Below are 27,487 nucleotides of genomic sequence, written 5' to 3' on the forward strand. Positions count from 1 at the left end.
TTTTACATGAAGCAATAGTAGGAGACCATGAACGTGACTGCTTGTTTACAGCACTACAATACATTTAAACGTGTGTGCTCAATATATGGTTTATCCAAAATCTATCAAGATGTACTTCCACAGTGGGTGGGAGGTAACGTATCTTCCATTTTTCATTAAAAAGAATAATTTCAACTACAGTATTAACCAAAACAAATCTGCACCAGGATAGAACTTTTATTTGGTGCATGTGTACTTTTTTTTATACCTTTCAATCTAGCTTACAAACCAGTGGAAAAGTTTGAGTTAAATATGAATTTTCAAATTGTGATGTATTGGAACTGCACAATACAAAGCAATGTTAATGATTTTATATTCATTTATATAGACTTTTGGAAGAGCTGGTTCAGAAGGAAAAGGACTATCAGATTCTTCTTCATCAAGCTATTGAAGAAAAGGAGCAGGAAATTAAATTGCTCAGATTGAAGTCACAACCAATAGGTAAATTTTGAGCAAATTTATCTTGCACAAAAGCATTGTTTTGACTACATTTTTCTTATTTGGCACAGGCTGTTTAACGTTTTACTCTTTTGATCATTGGTGTCAACCTGTCTAAAAAAGGACGTCTGAAATAAGTCTGAACACAAATTGGAGTAAATGAGGGGCCTAGTGTCTGTTTTAGGATCCCTCTCTTGAATTGGAAGGCACTGAAGATAGCAGGCCTGCTTCACTCTGGGTTCATCAGCAGTTGCTGCATCTAATCTGCGTCCGCCAACAAAAAACAAAAGTTAGACATTTTTTTTTAAGTTTGGTGTGGAACCAAGAGGAGCAGGAATGTTTATGGATGATTGTATTGACATCCTGGCGTTGACTGAAACTTGGCTCACGGGTGATGACACCTTATACCTTACCAAAGCCTCCCAGCTTGGCTACAATTTTCACCCACTGTTATAGCCCTGAGCCATGAATTTCCACGGAGCTGTTCCAGCTACACTGCTGTAACTTCACCGGCAGTGTGGTGGAAACACCATTTATAAGTATAAACATGCCTTTGCCGCACTTCCAGTGAACGTATGGCAGAGGAGCAACCGTGAGGAAATTCCCAAGTCAAACCTCCCTCAACTCCTCTGTACCTTCTCCTTTGGGCACCTCACCTCTTTTACCCCCTCACCTCTCCTTTAAAATCCTCATTGGTCACACCTTCCAATTATCTTTCTTTGGTTTGCTTTTCATTTTTCCCTTGCACATCTATGAACAAGATGTTTTTTTCTTTGCTAAAGGCACTATATAAATGCAAATTGCTGTTGTTATGCTACAGCTGGAATAAACAAGGTTATAAAACATGCCAAATAAAGGAATTGTTGGCAATGTGCTTTTTATTAAAACTGCACAAATAGAACTATGGCAGGGCTATGGGGAAAGAGCAGGTCAGTGGGACTAATGGGTCAGCTCTTTCAAAGGTCGAATAGGTCCTTCCTTCTGTGCTCTTAAGTGTTGTGTATGTATATACCCTGTACACTCAATGTACAGTTACATAAGACCATTGAATGTATCTTCACACTGTATACAATATGCCTGTACCACCAGAGGGCGCAGACCTAGAGGTCACCTGCACACCGCAGGTAACCAAGTAAAAAAAGGGAGCTCACCTTACTAAACCCTCATTCAGGAGCTGCAATAAATGGACTAAGGTCACAACAGTTCAAGTGCAATACCTTACCTCGTGGAGTCATTACTAGAGTGCTTACAGACACAACAATTGCCAATGAGAATATGAATTTCCACGCGAAAAATGGCTAACCTTGGCAACTTTCAACAATTCGCTGATGGGGAAGATTGAGATGCCTTTGTGGAAAGGCTCGAACACTACTTCATCGCGAACGACCTGGCTGGAAACACAACGACCTCGCTGGCTGATAAACCGAGCTATCCTGCTCAGCAGTTGTGGACCCACTGTTCATGGCCTTGTCGGGGACTTGCTAGCCCCAGAGAAGACATCAACCAAAATGTACGTGGAGCTCGTAACGTTGATACAGGAACAGCTCAAACCTAAAGCGAGCATCCTCACAGCCAGACACCAGTTCTACACACACCGGCAGCCCGAAGGCCTGGAAATCGCAAAATACACTGCAGACCTGAGACGATTGGCTGCACCGTTTGATTTTGGCAACCACCTCACCGAAGCACTGAGGGACATCTTTGTTATTGGAATCGGCCACGAAGGCCTCCTCCACAGGCTGCTCTCTGCAGGCACCACGGTCACCCTGCAGAAGACAATTAGCATGAGCCAAGTGTTCATGGCCTCGGTCTGCGATTCCAGAAGGATGATGACTCAACCCCAGCACTCTAACCCGGTAAGTACTGTGAACTGAATGGCGCCTTTCAGAGGCAAGACAGTGACCCCGAGCCCCGCAACCCTGAGTCCGCCGCAGGGGGCCAACCGGCCAGCCCCATGCTGGCATTGTGGAGGAAATCACAGAGCCCACCAGTGTCAATACAGAGACTATACTTGCAAAGGCTGTAACACTAAAGGGCATCTCCATCGAATGTGTAAAAGAAATTTTACTCACCGAGTCGCTGAAGAGTTGGCCGATCACCCGGGCTCCAGAGCTGATGAAGAGGAAGAGAGAGTCCGTGAGGCAGCTCAGCCCCAGGAAGAGGTGTACGGAGTGTTTACCTGCTCCACCGAAAGTTCCCTGTTGAAAATAGAAGTTGAAATCAACAGTGCTCCAGTCTCGACGGAGGTCGACACAGGGGCGAGCTAATCGCTGATGAACCACACGGCCTTCGAGAAACTCTGGGACAATCCTATCGAACAACCGAAACTGCTTCCAATCCAGGTGAAGCTGCTCACCTACACAAACGACACCATCCCAGTCGGTGACAGTGTGGATGTCCAGGTGTCCTAAGGCGGCACGATGCACAAGCTACCTTTGTGGATCGTTGCTGGAGATGGTCCAACGCTGCTAGGAAGAAGATGGATGAAACAAATCCAAATCTGTTGGAGCTGGGAAAGCCTCCAGGCCCCGGCGATCGACGTCCTATGCAGCCTCAAATTTGGATCCATCACAGCACCTGAAGATCCTACCGTCCAGCTCGACTGCGCGGCGATGACACAGACCGCACTACCCAACGGCGAGATGATCCAACCCGAATGACCAGACCTCACCTTCCGGGCACCAGTGGCAGGACACTGAAGGAAGAAGATCGACGCAGAAGGTAAATTCCCGGCTTCAGTGGCAGAACCTGGGGAGAGAAGGATCACCGCAACCTACCTCGTGGAGAGAGAAAAAATGCCGCCCGCACCATGAGGTGAAGCGCCTGAAATCAAGATGGCCGCGACCAGACCACGAGGGGCAGCATAGAGGAAGCAACACGTGATGCCGAGCAGGGAACCGGATTGGGGTAAAGATTGCAAGGCCCTCTGAAAGGAGACCGGCAACCCAGAATAATTAAAGGGACAGTTCCACTTTTTGTACAGTGATGCCGGTGATACTAATGTAAGAGATATAATTAACAAATGCAAGTATCTAAATGTACCTTTGAACAGCAATGCCGGTAGTATACAGGGAAAAGATGTAATTGACAAATGTGAATTTGTACCTGAGTGTGATTGGAGCCAATGTATCATGAATGTAAATGATGGAATAATGTGTGATGCCGGGTTCAATATGCACGCTGACAAAACCAAGGGCAACCTTCCATTTGAAGCACTCGGGTCCAGTGGGCTACCCGATCATGTAGTCGCGCCTCCGGGACTAATGTGATGCCCCAGGGAGTGTGGACACACACAGTGGGAGCATACCCACTGCAGGGCCAGCGATCAGCAGACGGCACAGGCACCACTACTGGCAGCCTGCCCCAGATCGGCCCTACCTCTCTGGCCACCCAGGCCAGTACCAGTAGCAAGAGGCCAGCACCCTCCAGCCCTCCCGATGGGACCTCGGATGACCAGGCTCCCACTACCGCTGAAGGGCAGCAGGGTCAAAGGAGGACAGGGAGGCCACACATTCCTGTGGCTCTGCCCATCATTAGGCAATGGCAAAGGCCCTGAGACTCAGCCAGATGAGCAATCCAAGCAAACCCAGCCGTCAGGGGACGCAGCGCCGCCATCAGACAACCTTGACACAGTCCGGTTACTCTGGAACTAGCGTCCTCGCCCACCTGCACCTACGCCCCTGGGGCAAGACTGTAATACCATGTATGTTCCTTACCTGTCATATGTACTCGTTCCACTTCTGCTAAACCCAGTGATGTAACCAATCCTAATTTTTTTTCCATTCTCTGTATATGTATGTAAATGCAGATGCCAAGTCACACACATGGTCTACGTATGGAGGGGGCTGGTGGGGGGCGGAAATGGATGTAGCCATGGACACACATGGATCACACACACAACCCATTCAACCCCCACTGCAACCTCCAACCGTCCACTGCTGACCATTTCCCAATGTCATGGCAATAAGAACTTGGGGGTCCACAGGGAGCGAGCCATTCCAAAGCATTGACGACAGTGCAAAAGCTTTGGGCACTCAAGTTGAGGGCCAGAGCACATAGTGCAAAGGCCAGTGGCACAAGATATGGGGGAGTGATGTTGTGTAATTATATACCCTGTACACTCAATGTACAGTTACATAAGACCATTGAATGTATCTTCACCCTGTATACACTATGCCTGTACCACCAGAGGGTGCAACTGATGGAGACCTAGAGGTCACCTGTACACTGCAGGTAACCAAGTATAAAAGGGAGCTCACCATATTGTACCCTCATTCAGGAGCCGCAATAAATGGACTAAGATCACAACAAGTGCAATACCTTACCTCGTGGAGTCATTACTAGAGTGTTTACAGACACAACAGTAAGATTCTATGAACTACTGATAGCTGCTGTCTATTTTTGTCCATCTTATACACTCTTGGTTTGTCTCTCTCATACTTGTTCGCCCAGTATAGTTTTTTTTCCTTTTAGAACCTCCAGTCTTCTCTCTCAAAGTTTTAAATAGTCATTTTTCAACTTCTGTTGGTGAACCTCTTCGCTTGGAGAACAAAGTCAGAAGGTTCACACAAAGAAAAAAAAACACTGCTAATGGTTGCTGCAATATGGTTCCACAGTCTGAAGTGCCCTTCAGTATCTGGTGTCCCCCAAGAAGCTATCCTTGACCCCCTCCTATTTCTCATCTACATGTTGCCCCTTGGCGACATCATCCGAAAACACAGCATCAGTTTCCACATAGATGCTAATGACACCCAGCTTTATCACTTTTCTCGACCCTTCCACGGTCTCCAAATTGTCAGTTCTGGATAAGCAGTCATTTTCTCCAATTAAATATTGGGAAGACTGAAGCCATTGTATGCGGTCCCTGCCATAAACTCCATTCCCTAGCCACTGACTCCATCCCTCGGCCCAACATCTGTCTGAGACTGAACTACACTGTCATATTTGACTCTGAAATGAGCTTTTGACCACATATCCACAACATAGCTAAGACCGCCTATTTCCACCTCCATAACAATGCCTGTCTCTGCCCTTGCCTCAGCTCATTCACTGCTGAAATCCTCATCCATGTCTTTGTTGCCTCCAGACTTGACTATTCCAATGCACTCCCCCATTCTACTCTATGTAAAGTTGAGGTGATCCAAAACCTGGATGCCTGTGTCCTAACTCGCACCAAGTCCCACTCACCCATCACCCCTGTGCTCGCTGACCTACATTGGCACCCGATTAAGCAACACCTCAATTTCAAAATTCTCATCCTTGTTTTCAAATCCCTGCATGGCCTCGCCCCTCCCTATCTTTGTAATCTCATTCAGCCCCACAACAACCCTGAGATGTCTGTTCTCCTCTAATTCTGCTCTCTTGAGCATCCCTGATTATAATCGCTCAACCATTGGTGGCTGTGCCTTCTATTGCCTAGGCCCTAAGCTCTGGAATTCCCTGCCGAGACTTCTCCGCCTCTCTACCTCTCTTTACTCCTTTAAGAAGCTCCTTAAAACCTACCTCTTCGACCAAGCTTTTGGTCACCTGCCCTGATTTCTCCTTGTGTGGCTCAGTCTCAAATTGTTTGTCTCACAATACTCCTGTGAAGCACCTTGGGATGTTTTACTACGTTAAAGGTGCTATATAAATACAAGTTTTTTTTTTTATTTTTCGTTGCCAATCTTTCCAATTCTTTGTCAAATCACAAACGCCAGAGGTCACCTTGCACACATCAAGGATCACTCTGCGCCAATGCTCTTAGCCAAAAGGCCGAGAGCCACTGCACCGTTCCTGGAAGTACTGCAATACCAGGTTCGTGCCATGGAGGTGGATGGGTCAGGCCCCCCACACACCTCGTGGAGGTGGATGGGTCAACCTCCTATTTCCAAAAAGCATAGGAGAACCACCTTCCTGATCCAGGGAGAACCACTTTGGGGTCATGGTTACTCCCCTGTCAGGTCAGTTACGCATGATCTTAGCCAAAAGGCCGAGTTTTTTTTTAAATTCGTAGCCAATCGTTCCAATTCTTTGTCAAATCACAAACGCCAGAGGTCACCTTGCACATGCCAAGGATCACTCTGCGCCAATGCTCTTAGCCAAAAGGCCTAGAGCCACTGCACCGTTCCTGGAAGTACTGCAATACCAGGTTTGTGCCATGGAGGTGGATGGGTCAGGTCCCCCACACACCTCCGTGGAGGTGGATGGGTCACCAATCCCACCCACCTCCTGTTTACAAAAATGTAAGCATATACCTTCCTGACCAGGGAGAAACCACCCGGACGTCATGGTGGCTGGTCAGGTTAGTTATGCAGATCTTAGCCAAAAGGCCGAGTTTTTTTTTTTTTTTAAATTCATGTCCAATCGTTATCCAATCGTTACAATTCTTTGTCAAACGCCAGAGGTCACCCTGCACCAGTCAAGGATCACTCTGCGCCAATGCTCTTAGCCAAAAGGCCTAGAGCCACTGCACCGTTCCTGGAAGTACTGCAATACCAGGTTCGTGCCATGGAGGTGGATGGGTCAGGTCCCCCACACACCTCCGTGGAGGTGGATGGGTCACCAATCCCACCCACCTCCTGTTTACAAAAATGTAAGCATATACCTTCCTGACCAGGGAGAAACCACCCGGACGTCATGGTGGCTGGTCAGGTTAGTTATGCAGATCTTAGCCAAAAGGCCGAGTTGTTGTTAGTGAATGTAGGCAGGCAATTGTACCATGGGAGACGACACACAACCAAGCCTTACTGACTCCTCACCTGGCATCCACACATTTCCTTCCATATGGTCTTTTGGTGGGATCACTCGCTTTTGCTGCTCTCTCTTTATTTTGTCTGTTTAAATGAATATTATAGTAGTTCAGAAAATGCTGGCAATCTCAGCAGGTCAGGCAGCATCTGTTGATGACTCTTCGTCAGAACTGGCAAATATTCAAAATGAACAGATTCTTAAGAAGCACTGAAAGGAGGAGGGGAAAGACCACTTTGCTTCCAATTTCCACCTTTCCCTCACCTTCACATGGTCCATCTCCGATTCTTCCCTTCCCTTCCTCGACTTCTCTGTCTCCATTTCTGAGGCTAGGCTGTTGACAAACATTCACTGTATAAGCCCACTGACTCCCACGGCTGCCTAGACTACACTTCCTCCCACCCCACATCCTGTAAGGACTCCATTCCATTCTCCCAGTTTCTCAATCTGCTCTGACGCCACCTTCCACACTAGTGCCTCTGACATGGCTGCCTTTTTCTCAACCGAGGATTCCCCTCTGCCGTGATTAACATGGCCCTTGACCCTGTCTGTTCTATTTCCCTCTACTCTCACCCTTTTCCCTCCCTCTCAGAACCACGACAAGGCTCCCCTTGTCCTCCCCTTTCACCCTACCAGCCGCTACGTTCAACGGAGCATCCTCCGCCATTTATGCCACCTCCAGCGTGATACCACCACCAATCACATCTTCCCCTCTCCTCTCCTCTCAGCATTCCGAAGGGACCGTTCCCTCTGCGACACCCTGGTCCATTCCGCAGTCACCCTCAGCACCCACTCCCCTTCCCACGGCACCTTCCCGTGCAAGCGCAGGAGATGCAACATCTGCCCTTTTAGCTCCTCCCTTCCCACTGTCCAAGGCCCCAAATACTCTTTCCAGATGAAACAGCGATTTACCTGTACTTCTTTCAATTTAACATACTGTATTCACTGCTCACGATGTGGTCTCCTCGGCATTGGGGTGACCAAATGCAGATTGGGTGACAGCTTTGTGGAACACCTCCGTTCAGTCCTTAAACATGACCCCGAGCTTCCGGTCACCTGTCACTTTACTTCCCCGATCCACTCCCACTCTGACATCTCCATCCTCCGCCTCCTACACTGTTCCAATGAGGCTCAATGCAAACTTGAGCAACAGCATCTCATCTTTTGTTTAGACATTTTACAGCCTTCTGGTCTCAACATCGAGTTCAACAATTTCAGACAATAACCTCTGACCCTATTTTGCTCTCTTTCCTCCATTTTTTAAGCCCCCCCGATTTTTGTGTTTTTTCTATTTCCCATGGCAGCTGGTAATTATCCCGTCATTCACACCCTATCTAGACTAACCTTTTTCTAACTTCTGCCATTACCATCTGAAGTTGGCCCATCATCCCTTTTGTCTCTAATCTCTCCTGTCTTCCACCCTATCACAAACCTTCCCTTTTGATCTTTCCTCCCCTCCCCCTTTCAATGCTCCTTAAGAATCTGTTCATTTCAAACAATTGGCAGATCTGACAAAGGGTCATCGCCCCAAAATGTTAACTCTGTTTCTCTCTCCATAGATGCTGCCTGACCTGCTGAGATTTCCAGCATTTTCTGTTTTTATTCAGATTACAGCATCCACAGTATTTTGCTTTTGTATTATAGTAGCTGATCTTTGTTTCAAACTGAAATTGCAATGTACTATATTTGTAATATCATAGATTCAGTTTTTCTATTAGTAAAGATGCACCCTGGGGAACCAGCGGATCTTCTGGTGCACTCCGGCAAAGTGCAGTGGGAATGGAGCGGGACAAAATAGGCCAGATCCTGGCCTTCCCTGCTTGCTACCATGGGCCTTGTTTGGGCTGCAACCACCGCCTACTTCCAGACCAGGACAGTGGCGTAAAAGGGTGTGTGGCCTGCGAGGAGGGAACTCATAAGACTGGGAATTTCCTCATCCCAGCCTGGCGGAGCAGTGATGAGCGAGTAGGCTGAGTGAAAACCGATGTGCAGACCCACCGGCTAGCAAAAGTGGGGTACAACTAGAGAGCCAGGCCAAGCTTGTCGTCTTGGTCCTCGAGGATATTATAAATGTAATGTTTTTTTTTACCTCCTTATAAAGCTGAATACTGCCAGTTTCTGCCACCCCGCCGGGACCTGGCCCACTTCACCCGAACTTATGGGCTCTGGTAGGCAGGCATTCAAGATATCCCCCGCCCCGCATACTTTGTTGGGGTCAGCACCAGGGGTAATTGATGTATGGATCCTAAAGCCTAATTACCATTATTCTTAGAATACAACAACATAAGAAATAAGAACAGGAGTAGGCCATATGGCCCCTCGAGCCTGCTCCGCCATTCAATAAGATCATGGCTGATCTGATCATGGACTCAGCTCCACTTCCCCGCCCGCTCCCCATAACCCCTTATCCTCTTATCGTTTAAGAAACTGTATATTTCTGTCTTAAATTTATTCAATGACCCAGTTTCCACAGCTCTCTGAGGCAGCAAATTCCACAGATTTACAACCCTCTGAGAGAAGAAATTTTTTCTCATCTCTGTTTTAAATGGGCGGCCCCTTATTTTAAGATCATTCCCTCGAGTTCTAGTCTCCCCCATCAGTGGAAACATTCTCTCTGCATCCACCTTGTCAAGCCCCCTCATAATCTTATACGTTTTGATAAGCTCACCTCTCATTCTTCTGAATTCCAATGAGTAGAGGACCAACCTACTCGACCTTTCCTTATAAGTCAACCCCCTCATCCCCGAAGTCAACCTGGTGAATCTTCTCTGAACTGCCTCCAAAGCAAGTATATCCTTTCGTAAATATGGAAACCAAAACTGCGTGCAGTATTCCAGATGTGGCCCCACCAATACCTTAATATAGCTGTAGCAAAACTTTCCTGCTTTTATACTCCATCCCCTTCAAATAAAGGGCCAATTGGTCTTCCTGATCACTTGCTTTACCTGCATACTATCCTTTTGTGTTTCATGCACAAGTACCCCCATGTCCTGCTGTACTGCAGCACTTTGCAATCTTTCTCCATTTAAATGATAACTTGCTCTTTGATTTTTTTCTGCCAAAGTGCATGACCTCACACTTTCCAACATTATACTCCATCTGTCAAATTTTTGCCCACTCACTTAGCCTGTCTATGTCCTTTTCCAGATTTTTTGTGTTCTCCTCACACATTGCTTTTCCTCCCATCTTTGTATCGTCAGCAAACTTGGCTACGTTACACTCAGTCCCTTCTTCCAAGTCGTTAATATAGATTGTAAATAGTTGGTGTCCCAGCACTGATCCCTGCAGCACCCCACTGGTTACTGGTTGCCAACCAGAGAATGAACCATTTATCCTGACTCTCTGTTCTCTGTTTGTGAGCCAATCCTCTATCCATGCTAATATATTACTCCCAACCCTTTGAACTTTTATCTTGTGCAGTAACCTTTTATATGGCACTTTGTCAAATGCCTTCTGGAAGTCCAAATACACCACATCCACTGGTTCCCCTTTATCCACCCTGTTCGTTACATCCTCAAAGAATTCCAGCAAATTTATTAAACATGACTTCGCTTTCATAAATCCATGCTGACTCTGCCTGTGCGAATTTTGCTTTTCCAAATGACCTGCTACTGCTTCTTTAATATCTGAAGACAGTGAATACATTCAGTTTTTTACAAATTTAATTGAAAGAAACCTGAAACACATCAGTAAACAGCTGCACACAGGGAGTTCAGTATTCACAAAATTTAAGGTATGTGACAATGCATTTTTCTATGGGTGTGTTTTGTGTTTCACCTTTTTCAAAACCTGTGTTTCTGGATCCGGCTAAAGCTAGCATTCATTCATAGAAACACAGAAACATAGAAAATAGGTGCAGGAGTAGGCCATTCGGCCCTTCGAGCCTGCACCGCCATTCAGTAAGATCATGGCTGATCATTCCTTCAGTACCCTTTTCCTGCTTTCTCTCCATGCCCCTTGATCCCCTTAACCGTAAGGGCCAGATCTAAATCCCTCTTGAATATATCCAGTGAACTGGCATCAACAACTCTCTGCGGCAGGGAATTCCACAGATTAACAACTCTCTGAGTGAAGAAATTTCTCCTCATCTCAGTCCTAAATGGCCTACCCCTTATCCTAAGATTTTGTCCCCTGGTTCTGGACTTCCCCAACATCGGGAACATTCTTCCCGCATCTATCCTGTCCAGTCCCGTCAGAATCTCATACGTTTCGATGAGATCCCCTCTCATCTTTCTAAACTCCAGTGAATAAAGGCCCAGTTGATCCAGTCTCTCCTCATATGACAGCCCAGCCATCCCTGGAATCAGTCTGGTGAACCTTCGCTGCAATCTCTCAATAGCAAGAATGTCCTTCCTCAGGTTAGGAGACCACTTTCAGTGACTGATGAACCATAACACCCAGGTCTCGTTGCACCTCTCCTTTTCCTAGTCTGCCACCATTCAGATAATATTCTGCCTTTGTGTTTTTGCCCCCAAAATGGATAACCTCACATTTATCCACATTATACTGCATCTGCCATGTATTTGCCCACTCACCTAACCTGTCCAAGTCACCCTGCAGCCTCTTAACGTCCTCCTCACAGCTCACACCACCACCCAGTTTAGTGTCATCCGCAAACTTGGAGATATTACACTCTATTCCTTCATCTAAATCGTTAATGTACATTGTAAAGAGCTGGGATCCCAGCACTGAGCCCTGTGGCACCCCACTAGTCACTGCCTGCCATTCTGAAAAGGACCTGTTTATCCCGATTCTCTGCTTCCTGTCTGCCAACCAGTTCCCTATCCACGTCAGTATATTATGCCCAATACCATGCGCTTTGATTTTGCACACCAATCTCTTGTGTGGGACCTTGTCAAAAGCCTTTTAAAAGTCCAAATACACCACATCCACTGGTTCTCCCTTATCCACTCTACTAGTTACATCCTCAAAAAATTCCAGAAGATTCGTCAAGCATGATATTAAACATAGAAACATAGAAAATAGATGCAGGAGTAGGCCATTCGGCCCTTCTAGCCTGCACCACCATTCAATGAGTTCATGGCTGAACATGCAACTTCAGTACCCCATTCCTGCTTTCTCGCCATACCCCTTGATCCCCCTAGTAGTAAGGACTTCATCTAACTCCTTTTTGAATATATTTAGTGAATTGGCCTCAACAACTTTCTGTGGTGGAGAATTCCACAGGTTCACCACTCTCTGGGTGAAGAAGTTTCTCCTCATCTCGGTCCTAAATGGCTTACCCCTTATCTTTAGACTGTGTCCCCTGGTTCTGGACTTCCCCAACATTGGGAACATTCTTCCTGCATCTAACCTGTCTGAACCCATCAGAATTTTAAACGTTTCTATGAGGTCCCCTTTCATTCTTCTGAACTCCAGTGAATACAAGCCCAGTTGATCCAGTCTTTCTTGATAGGTCAGTCCCGCCATCCCGGGAATCAGTCTGGTGAACCTTCGCTGCACTCCCTCAATAGCAAGAATGTCCTTCCTCAGGTTAGGAGACCAAAACTGTACACAATACTCCTGGTGTGGCCTCACCAAGGCCCTGTACAACTGTATTAAAAGAGATGGCGGAAGTTATAATCTACCAAAATTCTCTAGACTCTGGGGAGGTACCAGCGGATTGGAAAGCAGCTAATGTAACACCTCTGTTTAAAAAAAGGAGGCAGACAAAAGGCAGGTAACTATAGGCCGGTTCGTTTAACATCTGTAGTGGGGAAAATGCTTGAAACTATCATTAAGGAAGAAAGAGCGGGACATCTCGATAGGAATAGTGCAATCAAGCAGACGCAACATGGATTCATGAAGGGGAAATCATGTTTAACTAATTTACTGGAATTCTTTGAGGATATAACGAGCATGGTGGATAGAGATGTACCGATGGATGTGGTGTATTTAGATTTCCAAAAGGCATTCGATAAGGTGCCACACAAAAGGTTACTGCAGAAGTTAAAGGTACGCGGAGTCAGAGGAAATGTATTAGCATGGATCGAGAATTGGATGGCTAACAGAAAGCAGAGAGTCGGGATAAATGGGTCCTTTTCGGGTTGGAAATCGGTGGTTAGTGGTGTGCCACAGGGATCGGTGCTGGGACCACAACTGTTTACAATATACATAGATGACCTGGAAGAGGGGACAGAGTGTAGTGTAACAAAATTTGCAGATGACACAAAGATTAGTGGGAAAGCGGGTTGTGTAGAGGACACAGAGAGGATGCAAAGGGATTTAGATAGGTTAAGCGAATGGGCTAAGGTTTGGCAAATGGAATACAATGTCGGAAAATGTGAGGTCATCCACCTTAGGGGAAAAAAAACAGTAAAAGGGAATTATTATTTGAATGGGGAGAAATTACAACATGCTGCGGTGCAGAGGGACCTGGGGGTCCTTGTGCATGAATCCCAAAAAGTTAGTTTGCAGGTGCAGCAGGTAATCAGGAAGGCGAATGGAATGTTGGCCTTCATTGCGAGAGAGATGGAGTACAAAAGCAGGGAGGTCCTGCTGCAACTGTATAGGGTATTGGTGAGGCCGCACCTGGATTACTGCGTGCAGTTTTGGTCACCTTACTTAAGGAAGGATATACTAGCTTTGGAGGGGGTACAGAGACGATTCACGAGGCTGATTCCGGAGATGAGGGGGTTACCTTTTGATGCTAGATTGAGTAGACTGGGTCTTTACTCGGAGTTCAGTAGGATGAGGGGTGATCTTATAGAAACATTTAAAATAATGAAAGGGATAGACAAGATAGAGGCAGAGAGGTTGTTTCCACTGGTCGGGGAGACTAGAACTAGGGGGCACAGCCTCAAAATACAGGGGAGCCAATTTAAAACCGAGTTGAGAAGGAATTTCTTCTCCCAGAGGGTTGTGAATCTGTGGAATTCTCTGCCCAAGGAAGCAGTTAAGGCTAGCTCATTGAATGTATTCAAATCACAGATAGATAGATTTTTAACCAATAAGGGAATTAAGGGTTACGGGGAGCGGGCGGGTAAGTGGAGCTGAGTCCACGGCCAGATCAGCCATGATCTTGTTGAATGGCGGAGCAGGCTCGAGGGGCTAGATGGCCGACTCCTGTTCCTAATTCTTATGTTCTTATGATTTCCCTTTCATAAATCTACTGATGTACATTGTTGTCCTCTGATGATGTGCAAATACTCCGTTCAAATATTCATTAAGTTTCTGTTTATTTTCAACTTTTTTTTAATAGATCTACCTGTTCTATCTGTGTGTCACTACGATTCTTCTCCCGTAAACACTGGAGACCCTGAACTTACTGACTGGTTGAGAGAACATGGAGCTGATGAAGATACAATAGATAGGGTAAGAAAGAACGTATTGGTGTACATGTCATCTTCAGGCCACTGGTTTCATATAATACTCCATTGATCTGTACATTCGACGGGGTCATTTTAACTTTTGGTGATATTGTAAATGAAGCGATAATGGATTGGCTGCTTGTTACACACTTCTGCCGATTTTCCTTCCCATTGACCTCAATGGCTGCCACAGCGGGTGCAGAATAGGCCTCGGGCCTCCTTACCTGATGATGTGGAGCATCGGCACCTGAAGTGCCGCAGTGTTTTGACCACCAGTCACTGCATCATCAGCTCCATTTTGTTTGCTTGTAAGTGCATACATTGGGAAGCTGAATTGCTGAGACAGTCATACACGTGCAACACTGCACACAGTATTAACTGGTGCTGGGGAAGTGTTTGTGAAAGAGTAAGTATGGATACTATCAAATTTATCAGAGGAAGGTGCCAAGTATAGATTATTACCCTTTAGTAATGTTTGGAGTAGGTGCGGTGCTGTTTTTAATCCAGAAATCAGAATGGCTGTAAGCGAGCATTACTAAATGATCGCGTGCACACCAAATAGATGCTGATGATAATGGGTATTGATGCTGTGCTTTAATAGTTCCATGGTTATGCTTAAGATTTTCTTCATCTTTCAAATTTGATTCCTCTACTTCGAACGAAGCTTGTGTAACATGTTTACAATCAGTATTTTATTGCTAGATCAAAATAATCATCTTCTCAAATCTAGCATGCAAGGAGCAAAGCCCTCTCACCGTAGAACGTGTACATAGGGCCAATATGAGCTCATGGGTGATTCAGCATAAATGCAAATTTGTTATTTTTAATTGTTGGTTGTAATAATTGCATCCCAAATGCAAAATTCCTGTAATTCAGCAGTATGGAATGTGATAAAACAGTTATCTTATTGTAACCATAAAGTTTTATTTCTTACCTCATCATTCAGTTTGTGGCAGATGACTATAATCTGATTGACGTTCTCAACTACATGACGAGAGATGACCTGAAGTGCTTGAGATTAAGGTAATTTATTTGTTTAATCTATTCGTCTGTTGTGCTGTTCATGGCTAGTGTGAGACGAGGGGTGTGGAACAGAGGCGTCACGGAGGTAAGGGAGCAGGCATTGGTGCATCAACATGAATGTGGCTTCCTCTGTATTTCATAATTTGCATTTAATCTGAATTGCTTTGATTTATTTTTTCAGGAACATTAAAAATATCATTCTAATCCTTGTGCAGCACTTCATTCACTGCCCATTCAGTCACTTTCAAAAATATTTCCATTTTTCCATTACTATTGAAATCTTATTAATAGATTTCTCTAATTAATTTTTATATTGGTAGCCAATTCCTTTTTAGTATTCTGATCTCCACAGAGATTCTTTGAGTATAAAGGTGGGCGCACTTGAATAGTTAATGGCCTCAATATTAGCACCCCCGCCCCCCCGTCCTCCAATCCCACATGACTGGCGGGAGAGAGCCGGGAGTAATTAAAAATTGAAATGCGCGGAACGTGACACCAACCCGCCATGTACGGGCCCACCACCTTTTTTATGGCGCAGACATCGGTGCATCAGAGTGCCGTTCCTTGTAGCACCTCCTGTGCCCGAACCCCCCAAGCTTCATGAAAAAATGGAGGGGGTTTGCCCACATTTCTTCTTGCTTCCATTGTATTTGCAACCAAAGAGATGTTTTCACCAAAGAAACACACATCCCTCTGTTTAGAGAGGTTGCTTGCCTTGGCTTAGTTGGTAGCACTGGCATCTCTGGATTTAAGCACAACACACCAAGAATTGAGCACATAAACTCCAGCACTATACTGAGGAAATGTGGCACTGTTGGAGGTGCAGTCATTTGGATGAAGTGTTAAAATGAGGTTCTCTCTGCCAAGCTCGGTGGATGTCAAAGATCCAGTGCTATTATTCAAGGAAGAGCAGTGAGTTCTCTGCATGTCCTGGCCAATATTCCTCACTCATCGAATACCATAAAAAACATTGACTCGTCATTATTCTCCTTGCATTTTGTGGAAGGTTGATCATGCAGAATGTCTGCCTGATTTGCTTACACAATAACAATCACTGCCCTTCAAAAATAATTCACTGTGAAGTGCTTTGGGAGCTTAGCACTGGAGTTTATGTGCTTAAACAAAGTGATCAAGCACTGTATAGATATATGTATTTCTTTCTGTATTGTTGGGCACTGTTCTCTTTCTTTTCAAAACAACTGTCATCCTTGTTTAAAACTCCACCTTCTATTTCTCAAACTACCACTCTACGACTAACCTGTCACAAGTCCTCTAAATCCCTCTAGACTAGATTTCCGATCTTTCAATAGCATTTTTAATACCCTGGTCAAAGAAACATAGAAACATAGAAAATAGATGCAGGAGTAGGCCATTCGGCCCTTCTAGCCTGCACCGCCATTCAATGAGTTCATGGCTGAACATGCAACTTCAGTACCCCATTCCTGCTTTCTCGCCATACCCCTTGATCCCCCTAGTAGTAAGGACTTCATCTAACTCCTTTTTGAATATATTTAGTGAATTGGCCTCAACAACTTTCTGTGGTAGAGAATTCCACAGGTTCACCACTCTCTGGGTGAAGAAGTTTCTCCTCATCTCGGTCCTAAATGGCTTACCCCTTATCCTTAGACTGTGACCCCTGGTTCTGGACTTCCCCAACATTGGGAACATTCTTCCTGCATCTAACCTGTCTGAACCCATCAGAATTTTAAACGTTTCTATGAAATCCCCTCTCATTCTTCTGAACTCCAGTGAATACAAGCCCAGTTGATCCAGTCTTTCTTGATAGGTCAGTCCCGCCATCCCGGGAATCAGTCTGGTGAACCTTCGGTGCACTCCCTCAATAGCAAGAATGTCCTTCCTCAAGTTAGGAGACCAAAACTGTACACAAAACTCCAGGTGTGGCCTCACCAAGGCCCTGTACAACTGCAGCAACACCTCCCTGCCCCTGTACTCAAATCCCCTCGCTATGAAGGCCAACATGCCATTTTCTTTCTTAAATCTGGCCTGCTGTACCTACATGCCAACCTTCAATGATTGATGTACCATGACACCCAGGTTTCGTTGCACCTCCCCTTTTCCTAATCTGTCACCATTCACATAATAGTCTGTCTCTCTCTTTTTATCACCAAAGTGGATAACCTCACATTTATCCACATTATACTTCATCTGCCATGCATTTGCCCACTCATCTAACCTATCCAAGTCACTCTGCAGCCTCATAGCATCCTCCTCGCAGCTCACACTGCCACCCAACTTAGTGTTATCCGCAAATTTGGAGATAATACATTTAATCCCCTCGTCTAAATCATTAATGTACAGTGTAAACAGCTGGGGCCCCAGCACAGAACCTTGTGGTATCCCACTAGTCACTGCCTGCCATTCTGAAAAGTACCCATTTACTCCTCCTCTTTGCTTCCTGTCTGACAACCAGTTCTCAATCCATGCCAGCACACTACCCCCAATCCCATGTGCTTTAACTTTGCACATTAATCTCTTGTGTGAGACCTGTCAAAAGCCTTCTGAAAGTCCAAATATACCACATCAACTGGTTCTCCCTTGTCCACTCGACTGGAAACATCCTCAAAAAATTCCAGAAGATTTGTCAAGCATGATTTCCCTTTCACAAATCCATGCTGACTTGGACCTATCATGTCACCATTTTCCAAATGCGCTGCTATGACATCCTTAATAATTGATTCCATCATTTTACCCACTACTGAGGTCAGGCTGACCGGTCTATAATTTCCTGCTTTTTCTCTCCCTCCTTTTTTGAAAAGTGGGGTTACATTGGCTACCCTCCACTCGATAGGAACTGATCCAGAGTCAATGGAATGTTGGAAAATGACTGTCAATGCATCCGCTATTTCCAAGGCCACCTCCTTAAGTACTCTGGGATGCAGTCCATCAGGCCCTGGGGATTTATCGGCCTTCAATCCCAGCAATTTCCCCAACACAATTTCCCGACTAGTAAGGATTTCCCTCAGTTCCTCCTCCTTACTAGGCCCTCTGACCCCTTTTATATCCGGAAGGTTGTTTGTGTCCTCCTTAATGAATACCGAACCAAAGTACTTGTTCAATTGGTCTGCCATTTCTTTGTTCCCCATTATGACTTCCCCTGATTCTGACTGCAGGGGACCTACGTTTGTCTTTACTAACCTTTTTCTCTTTACATATCTATAGAAACTTTTGCAATCCGTCTTAATGTTCCCTGCAAGCTTTATCTCGTATTCCATTTTCCCTGCCCTAATCAAACCCTTTGGCCTCCTTTGCTGAGTTCTAAATTTCTCCCAGTCCCCGGGTTCGCTGCTATTTCTGGCCAATTTGTATGCCACTTCCTTGGCTTTAATACTATCCCTGATTTCCCTTGATAGCCACGGTTGAGCCACCTTCCCTTTTTTATTTTTACGCCAGACAGGAATGTACAATTGTTGTAGTTCATCCATGCGGTCTCTAAATGTCTGCCATTGCCCATCCACAGTCAACCCCTCAAGTATCATTCGCCAATCTAACCTAGCCAATTCACGCCTCATACCTTCAAAGTTACCCTTCTTTAAGTTCTGGACCATGGTCTCTGAATTAACTGTTTCATTCTCCATGCTAATGCAGAATTCCACCATATTATGGTCACTCTTCCTCAAGGGGCCTCGCACAACGAGATTGCTAATTAATTCTCTCTCGTTACACAACACCCAGTCTAAGATGGCCTCCCCCCGAGTTGGTTCCTCGACATATTGGTCTAGAAAACCATCCCTTATGTACTCCAGGAAATCCTCCTCAACCGTATTGCTTCCAGTTTGGTTAGCCCAATCTATGTGCATATTAAAGTCACCCATTTTCACTGCTGCACCTTTATTGCATGCACCCCTAATTTCCTGTTTGATGCCCTCCCCAACATTACTACTACTGTTTGGAGGTCTGTACACAACTCCCACTAACGTTTTTTGCCCTTTGGTGTTCTGCAGCTCTACCCATATAGATTCCACATCATCCAAGCTAATGTCCTTCTAACTATTGCATTAATCTCCTCTTTAACCAGCAATGCTACCCCACCTCCTTTTCCTTTTATTCTATCCTTCCTGAATGTTGAATATTTCTGGATATTGAGTTCCCAGCCCTGATCATCCTGGAGCCACGTCTCTGTAATCCCAATCACATCATATCTGTTAACATGTATTTGCACAGTTAATTCATCCACCTTATTACGGATACTCCTTGCATTAAGACACAAAGCCTTCAGGCTTGTTTTTTTGACACCCTTTGTCCTTTTAGAATTTTGCTATACAGTGGCCCTTTTTGTTCTTTGCCTTGGGTTTCTCTGCCCTCCACTTTTCCTCATCTCCTTTCTGTCTTTTGCTTTTGTCTCTTTTTTGTTTCCCTCTGTCTCCCTGCATTGGTTCCCATCCCCCTGCCATGTTAGTTTAACTCCTCCCCAACAGCACTAGCAATCACTCCTCCTAGGACATTGGTTCCGGTCCTGCCCAGGTGCAGACCGTCCGGTTTGTACTGGTCCCACCTCCCCCAGAACCGGTTCCAATGCCCCAGGAATTTGAATCACTCCCTGCTGCACCACTGCTCAAGCCACGTATTCATCTGCGCTATCCTGCGATTCCTACTCTGACTAGCACGTGGCACTGGTAGCAATCATAGAAACATAGAAACATAGAAAATAGGTGCAGGAGCAGGCCATTCAGCCCTTCTAGCCTGCACCGCCATTCAACGAGTTCATGGCTGAACATGAAACTTCAGTACCCACTTCCTGCTTTCACGCCATACCCCTTGATCCCCCGAGTAGTAAGGACTTCATCTAACTCCCTTTTGAATATATTTAGTGAATTGGCCTCAACTACTTCCTGTGGTAGAGAATTCCACAGGTTCACCACTCTCTGGGTGAAGAAGTTTCTCCTTATCTCGGTCCTAAATGGCTTACCCCTTATCCTTAGACTGTGACCCCTGGTTCTGGACTTCCCCAACATTGGGAACATTCTTCCTGCATCCAACCTGTCCAAACCCGTCAGAATTTTAAACGTTTCTATGAGGTCCCCTCTCACTCTTCTGAACTCCAGTGAATACAAGCCCAGTTGATTCAGTCTTTCTTGATAGGTCAGTCCCACCATCCCGGGAATCAGTCTGGTGAATCTTCGCTGCACTCCCTCAACAGCAAGTATGTCCTTCCTCAAGTTAGGAGACCAAAACTGTACACAATACTCCAGGTGTGGCCTCACCAAGGCCCTGTACAACTGTAGCAACACCTCCCTGCCCCTGTACTCAAATCCCCTCGCTATGAAGGCCAACATGCCATTTGCTTTCTTAACCGCCTGCTGTACCTGCATGCCAACCTTCAATGACTGATGTACCATGACACCCAGGTCTCGTTGCACCTTCCCTTTTCCTAATCTGTCACCATTCAGATAATAGTCTGTCTCTCTGTTTTTACCACCAAAGTGGATAACCTCACATTTATCCACATTATACTTCATCTGCCACGCATTTGCCCACTCACCTAACCTATCCAAGTCACTCTGTAGCCTCATAGCATCCTCCTCGCAGCTCACACTGCCACCCAACTTAGTGTCATCCGCAAATTTGGAGATACTACATTTAATCCCCTCGTCTAAATCATTAATGTACAATGTAAACAGCTGGGGCCCCAGCACAGAACCCTGCGGTACCCCACTAGTCACTGCCTGCCATTCCGAAAAGTACCCATTTACTCCTACTCTTTGCTTCCTGTCTGACAACCAGTTCTCAATCCACGTCAGCACACTACCCCCAATCCCATGTGCTTTAACTTTGCACATTAATCTCCTGTGTGGGACCTTGTCGAAAGCCTTCTGAAAGTCCAAATATACCACATCAACTGGTACTCCTTTGTCCACTTTATTGGAAACATCCTCAAAAAATTCCAGAAGATTTGTCAAGCATGATCTCCCTTTTACAAATCCATGCTGACTTGGACCTATCATGTCACCATTTTCCAAATGCACTGCTATGACATCCTTAATAATTGATTCCATCATTTTACCCACTACTGAGGTCAGGCTGACCGGTCTATAATTCCCTGCTTTCTCTCTCCCTCCTTTTTTAAAAAGTGGGGTTACATTGGCTACCCTCCACTCGATAGGAACTGATCCAGAGTCAATGGAATGTTGGAAAATGACTGTCAATGCATCCGCTATTTCCAAGGCCACCTCCTTAAGTACTCTGGGATGCAGTCCATCAGGCCCTGGGGATTTATCGGCCTTCAATCCCATCAATTTCCCCAACACAATTTCCCGACTAATAAAGATTTCCCTCAGTTCCTCCTCCTTAATAGACCCTCTGACCACTTTTATATCCGGAAGGTTGTTTGTGTCCTCCTTAGTGAATACTGAACCAAAGTACTTGTTCAATTGGTCTGCCATTTCTTTGTTCCCCGTTATGACTTCCCCTGATTCTGACTGCAGGGGACCTACGTTTGTCTTTACTAACCTCTTTCTCTTTACATACCTATAGAAACTTTTGCAATCCGCCTTAATGTTCCCTGCAAGCTTCTTCTCGTACTCCATTTTCCCTACCCTAATCAAACCTTTTGTCCTCCTCTGCTGAGTTCTAAATTTCTCCCAGTCCCCAGGTTCGCTGCTATTTCTGGCCAATTTGTATGCCACTTCCTTGGCTTTAATACTATCCCTGATTTCCCTAGATAGCCACGGTTGAGCCACCTTCCCTTTTTTATTTTTACGCCAGACAGGAATGTACAATTGTTGTAATTCATCCATGCGTTCTCTAAATGTCTGCCATTGCCCATCCACAGTCAACCCCTTAAGTATCATTAGCCAATCTATCTTAGCCAATTCATGCCTCATACCTTCAAAGTTACCCTTCTTTAAGTTCTGGACCATGGTCTCTGAATTAACTGTTTCATTCTCCATCCTAATGCAGAATTCCACCATATTATGGTCACTCTTCCCCAAGAGGCCTCGCACAATGAGATTGCTAATTAATCCTCTCTCATTACACAACACCCAGTCTAAGATGGCCTCCCCCCTAGTTGGTTCCTCGACATATTGGTCTAGAAAACCATCCCTTATGCATTCCAGGAAATCCTCCTCCACCGTATTGCTTCCAGTTTGGCTAGCCCAATCTATGTGCATATTAAAGTCACCCATTATAACTGCTGCACCTTTATTGCATGCACTCCTAATTTCCTGTTTGATGCCCTCCCCAACATCACTACTACTGTTTGGAGGTCTGTACACAACTCCCACTAACGATTTTTGCCCTTTAGTGTTCTGCAGCTCTACCCATATAGATTCCACATCATCCAAGCTAATGTCTTTCCTAACTATTGCATTAATCTCCTCTTTAACCAGCAATGCTACCCCACCTCCTTTTCCTTTTATTCTATCCTTCCTGAATGTTGAATACCCCTGGATGTTGAGTTCCCAGCCCTGATCATCCTGGAGCCACGTCTCCGTAATCCCAATCACATCATATTTGTTAACATCTATTTGCACAATTAATTCATCCACCTTATTGCGGATACTCCTTGCATTAAGACACAAAGCCTTCAGGCTTGTTTTTTTAACACCCTTTGTCCTTTTAGAATTTTGCTGTACAATGGCCCTTTTTGTTCTTTGCCTTGGGTTTCTCTGCCCTCCACTTTTCCTCATCTCCTTTCTGTCTTTTGCTTTTGCCTCCTTTTTGTCTCCCTCTGTCTCCCTGTATAGGTTCCCATCCCCCTGCAATATTAGTTTAACTCCTCCCCAACAGCACTAGCAAACACTCCCCCTAGGACATTGGTTCCGGACCTGCCCAGGTGCAGACCGTCCGGTTTGTACTGGTCCCACCTCCCCCAGAACCGGTTCCAATGCCCCAAGAATTTGAATCCCTCCCTGCTGCACCACTGCTCAAGCCATGTATTCATCTGCGCTATCCTGCGATTCCTACTCTGACTAGCACGTGGCACTGGTAGCAATCCCGAGATTACTACTTTTGAGGTCCTACTTTTTAATTTAGCTCCTAGCTCCTTAAATTCTTTTCGTAGGACCTCATCCCTTTTTTTACCTATGTCGTTGGTACCAATGTGCACCACGACAACTGGCTGTTCTCCCTCCCATTTCAGAATGTCCTGCACCCGCTCCGAGACATCCTTGACCCTTGCACCAGGGAGGCAACATACCATCCTGGAGTCTCGGTTGCGTCCGCAGAAACGCCTATCTATTCCCCTCACCATCGAATCCCCTATCACTATCGCGCTCCCACTCTTTTTCCTGCCCTCCTTTGCAGCAGAGCCACCTACGGTGCCATGAACTTGGCTGCTGCTGCCCTCCCCTGATGAATCATCCCCCTCAACAGTACTCAAAGCAGTGTATCTGTTTTGCAGGGGGATGACCACAGGGGACCCCTGCACTACCTTCCTTGCACTGCTCTTCCTGTTGGTCTTCCATTCCCTAGCTGGCTGTGGACCCTTCTCCTGCGGTAAGACCAACTCGCTACACGTGCTACTCACGTCATTCTCAGCATCGTGGATGCTCCAGAGTGAATCCACCCTCAGCTCCAATTCCGCAATGCGGTCCGTCAGGAGCTGGAGGCGGATACACTTCCTGCAGATATAGTCATCAGGGACACCGGAAGTGTCCCTGAGTTCCCACATGGTACAGGAGGAGCATATCCTCCTCCAATAAGGCACCAATAATATCCTACATGCCTGTCACTGTTTCTCCATGGCTGTATGCTACCATTGATCCTACTGATCATTCCATTCTCTTCAATCCACCCCTGTGGCACAGCTATTTTTATTGTTCCACTCCTCCCTCTGCCAACACTGCCATTATATTTCCTCCAGCAGCTTCTCCTTCAATTCCTACACAGTTACCTCTTTGATTCTATAGCCTTGGCAACATCCAACTCTACCTTGATTCAGAATTATTCATGCAATTTAATAATTGCTAAATGCAATCCACAGAACTTTATGCAAGGTATTTTTCAAAAGTTTTTATAATTCCAAAATCATTAATTATAGGAGCAGGGGGGCTGGGTTGCAATCTAAAGTAATATTTGTCAGGGCTGTGCTGTTCATATAGAAAAATCTGAAGATGCAATAGTTGATTTGTACCATATCTTGATCCTTGGTTATTTCTCCACAATATAACACTCTTGCATGATTTGGATAGCATTCATTTTCTGATTGACCCTTGATTATTATTTTTTTTGTCCCCCAGGGGTGGAATGCTTTGTAAGCTGTGGAAAGCAATCGTGGAGAACAGAGAAAAAAATGAATTTCCTTCTCCGTTAGGTCATATGTAAGGAACCTGTATTGGGACACACAGTAAAATCTCTCAATGAGATAACAGCACTTTAAATTCAAATACATTTAACAATGTAAACATGTAAGTTGTTAATGAGTGCAACAAGCACTGTGTACCTGAAATGCTGACAAAATGTACATGTGCTGTGAATAGTTCAGCCCACAGCTGTGCAATTTTGCAAACTGTTTTTATGTAAAATGATAATATTTAAGCAGGAGAATGAGGCTTTTAAGTAGAGTCTTAAGGGGTAATTTTCCAACTTCCTATTCCAAAAGGGGAGCCCTGCCCACCGTGCATATATTGGATGCTTGGATGCGCACTATACATGATTTACCAGCCATTGGGAAATAATGTGCAGTCACGCCCAAACTTCTGATGTGTACTCCCAGCGGGTGAGGCTTCGTGCTGAGAGCACAAAATCAAAAAATTGCCTCTTTTAAAGTAGTCACGTTTAGGTTTCTATTTTGATGACTTCTACTAACAAATAGGGGAAGCCAATAGTGCACTAAATCCTGTTTTTATACCAGAATTTGTTTGTGTTCTTATTGGATGGCATTTCACTGAACTACTGTTAACGTATGTTGCACAGAACTGCACACATTATAACTTTTTTTTTACAATATCTGGAATTGTACCCTATTGATTTAAGATGCCTTAACATATTTCTGCGGTTGAACAATCTAATTTACAGTCCTAAAATTGGTAATGCTTATTTTATTAAATGTACAAATGTTATGCCTAATTGTCCCAGTTTTTGTAACGTAAATTAAATGGCTTTATATTGTATAAATACAGTTAGTCCTTTTTACCTTTGTGATGGATGTTGTAACATGCTTTAAATCTTAGTACTACAGTTTACTATGCATTGCTGAACTTTGTGCTGCAAATGGCTTGTTCTAAAGCTTAAAACAACCCCTGATAACTACATTTAGAAATAAAACAAAGAAAATTACAAACTCATTTGGGTTTCATTTCTTCTGAATTAAAAAAGCACATCACACACTGGTTCTGTTATGAATTTCTTCTTTCATTTATACTCCACATAAATAGGTATGGTCGGATATGCAACTGAGAAAATCACCCAGTTTCTATTTGCGGAAGCCTTACTGGGGCTGTGCTTTTCTTATTGATGCGAGTCCCTCCTTCCCACCTTTCTCATCTGCTTGTTCCTTCAAATCATGGTGACATGGTAGACTGCCACTGTGAAGGTATCATGGCTTCTTCCACGGTATTGCATGATTTTGTTCTTGAGGTCTGAAATCAGCCGCACAATAATGGAATGGACGTGGTTCCTATTCATGTAAACCATGGAGTTATTTAAGGCCCAGATGACAACACGTGTTTTGGGTTGTTAGATCTGACCTCAGATTTTCCCACTTAGTACTACAGTGGTCGTTCCACACTACATAATGGAGAGGGTCTCTGCAAGGGCTGTGTGCTGATCATTTCTACCAATGCTTTTGTAGACTTGTGTGCTTGTGAAGGCCAGGTCAAGTAGATTATTTCCTCATGTTGGTTCCCTCACCATCTAATGTAGGCCCAGGTTGTTAATTATGTTCTTTAAAGCTCAGCGAGTTCAGTCAGTAGTGGTACTACCATACCACTGCCTAAGGAAGTCCCCCACAGAGTACATTCTGAGTCCTTCCTTACTTCAGTGAGTTCCCTATGTGGTGTTCAACATGGTCGAGTAATGATTTGTCAGTTGAAGGTGGCAGATGGTGGTGATCAGTGGGGTTTCCTTGACCTTGTTTGACCTAAAGCCATAAGGCTTCATGTTGTCCACAAGCAATGTTGAGAACTCCCAAAACTATTCCCACTTGAATGTGTACCACTATGCCCTAATCTCTGGTGGATTTATCTTGTTAATGGGACAGGACATATCCAGGGATGGCAATGAAAGAGCCTGGGATGTTCTAATAGAAATGATTCTGAGAGAATGACGAGATCAGGCTGAGTAGTGTGTGGAACAACTCTCCTAACTTGGACACTAGTCCTCAGAAATTAAGAGGATTCTGCAGTGAAAACTGGACAGATTGCCTTGGTCTTTTACTGATTTGATGCCTGGGCCATTGGTAAGATGTCTGTCCAATTTGCTTCTTATTATTGAGCTGCTCTACAACTGGGTGGCTTCCTCGGACATTTCAGTGGCCATTAAGAGTCAATCAGGTAGTAAGGGACTGGATTCACATGGAGGCCAGATCGGGTAAGGGTGGCAAGCTTCCGTCACTGAAGGACATTAATGGGAAGGAAAAAAATGCAATAAAAGTTTTGTACGACAAAAACATGTCAAACTCCAGCAGGCAGTAGTGCAACAAGGAGGATGAAGAAAAAGATTTCCAAAATGCAGACTATAACCCCCTGTTCGACCCTCACTGCCAATAAAAACTTTAGATGTGATTGTTCACAATTAAGCACACCTTTTTAAAAAAAAAAAGAAATTCTCAATAGTCAAAGCAGCAAATCCCAGCAACACCTATTTTAAATGGGCAAGCAGTGTTAACAGAGTGACCAGGTTAACAATTCAGTGACTCAAGTGTGGGAACATTTTCACGTGATTCCCTGAAATTAGGAGATGTAATCGGACTCCATGAACCCATTGCAAGGCTTCAAGAAAAAAGACTGAAAAATTTCTAGTCGCTGAATTCGCCATCTCATAAACAGATC

At 44.9% G+C, this 27,487-nt stretch overlaps 1 protein-coding gene across 3 annotated transcripts in view; it reads left to right on the top strand.

Moving 5' to 3' along the window:
• Window positions 1–25,759, top strand: part of map3k5 (mitogen-activated protein kinase kinase kinase 5) — a 301,679-nt gene extending 275,920 nt beyond the window's left edge. For all 3 annotated transcript variants that reach the window (XM_070885461.1, XM_070885460.1, XM_070885462.1), the window contains exons 26-29: window positions 368–480; window positions 14,405–14,517; window positions 15,460–15,536; window positions 24,737–25,759. In XM_070885461.1, the coding sequence (XP_070741562.1) occupies window positions 368–480; window positions 14,405–14,517; window positions 15,460–15,536; window positions 24,737–24,821 (388 nt within the window). In that variant the 3' untranslated portion in view covers window positions 24,822–25,759. The remainder of the gene's footprint in view (window positions 1–367; window positions 481–14,404; window positions 14,518–15,459; window positions 15,537–24,736) is intronic.
• Window positions 25,760–27,487: the final 1,728 nt, after the last annotated feature.

The sequence above is a fragment of the Pristiophorus japonicus genome, chromosome 7 (assembly GCF_044704955.1).
Source record: "Pristiophorus japonicus isolate sPriJap1 chromosome 7, sPriJap1.hap1, whole genome shotgun sequence".
NCBI classification, from domain to species: Eukaryota; Metazoa; Chordata; class Chondrichthyes; family Pristiophoridae; genus Pristiophorus; species Pristiophorus japonicus.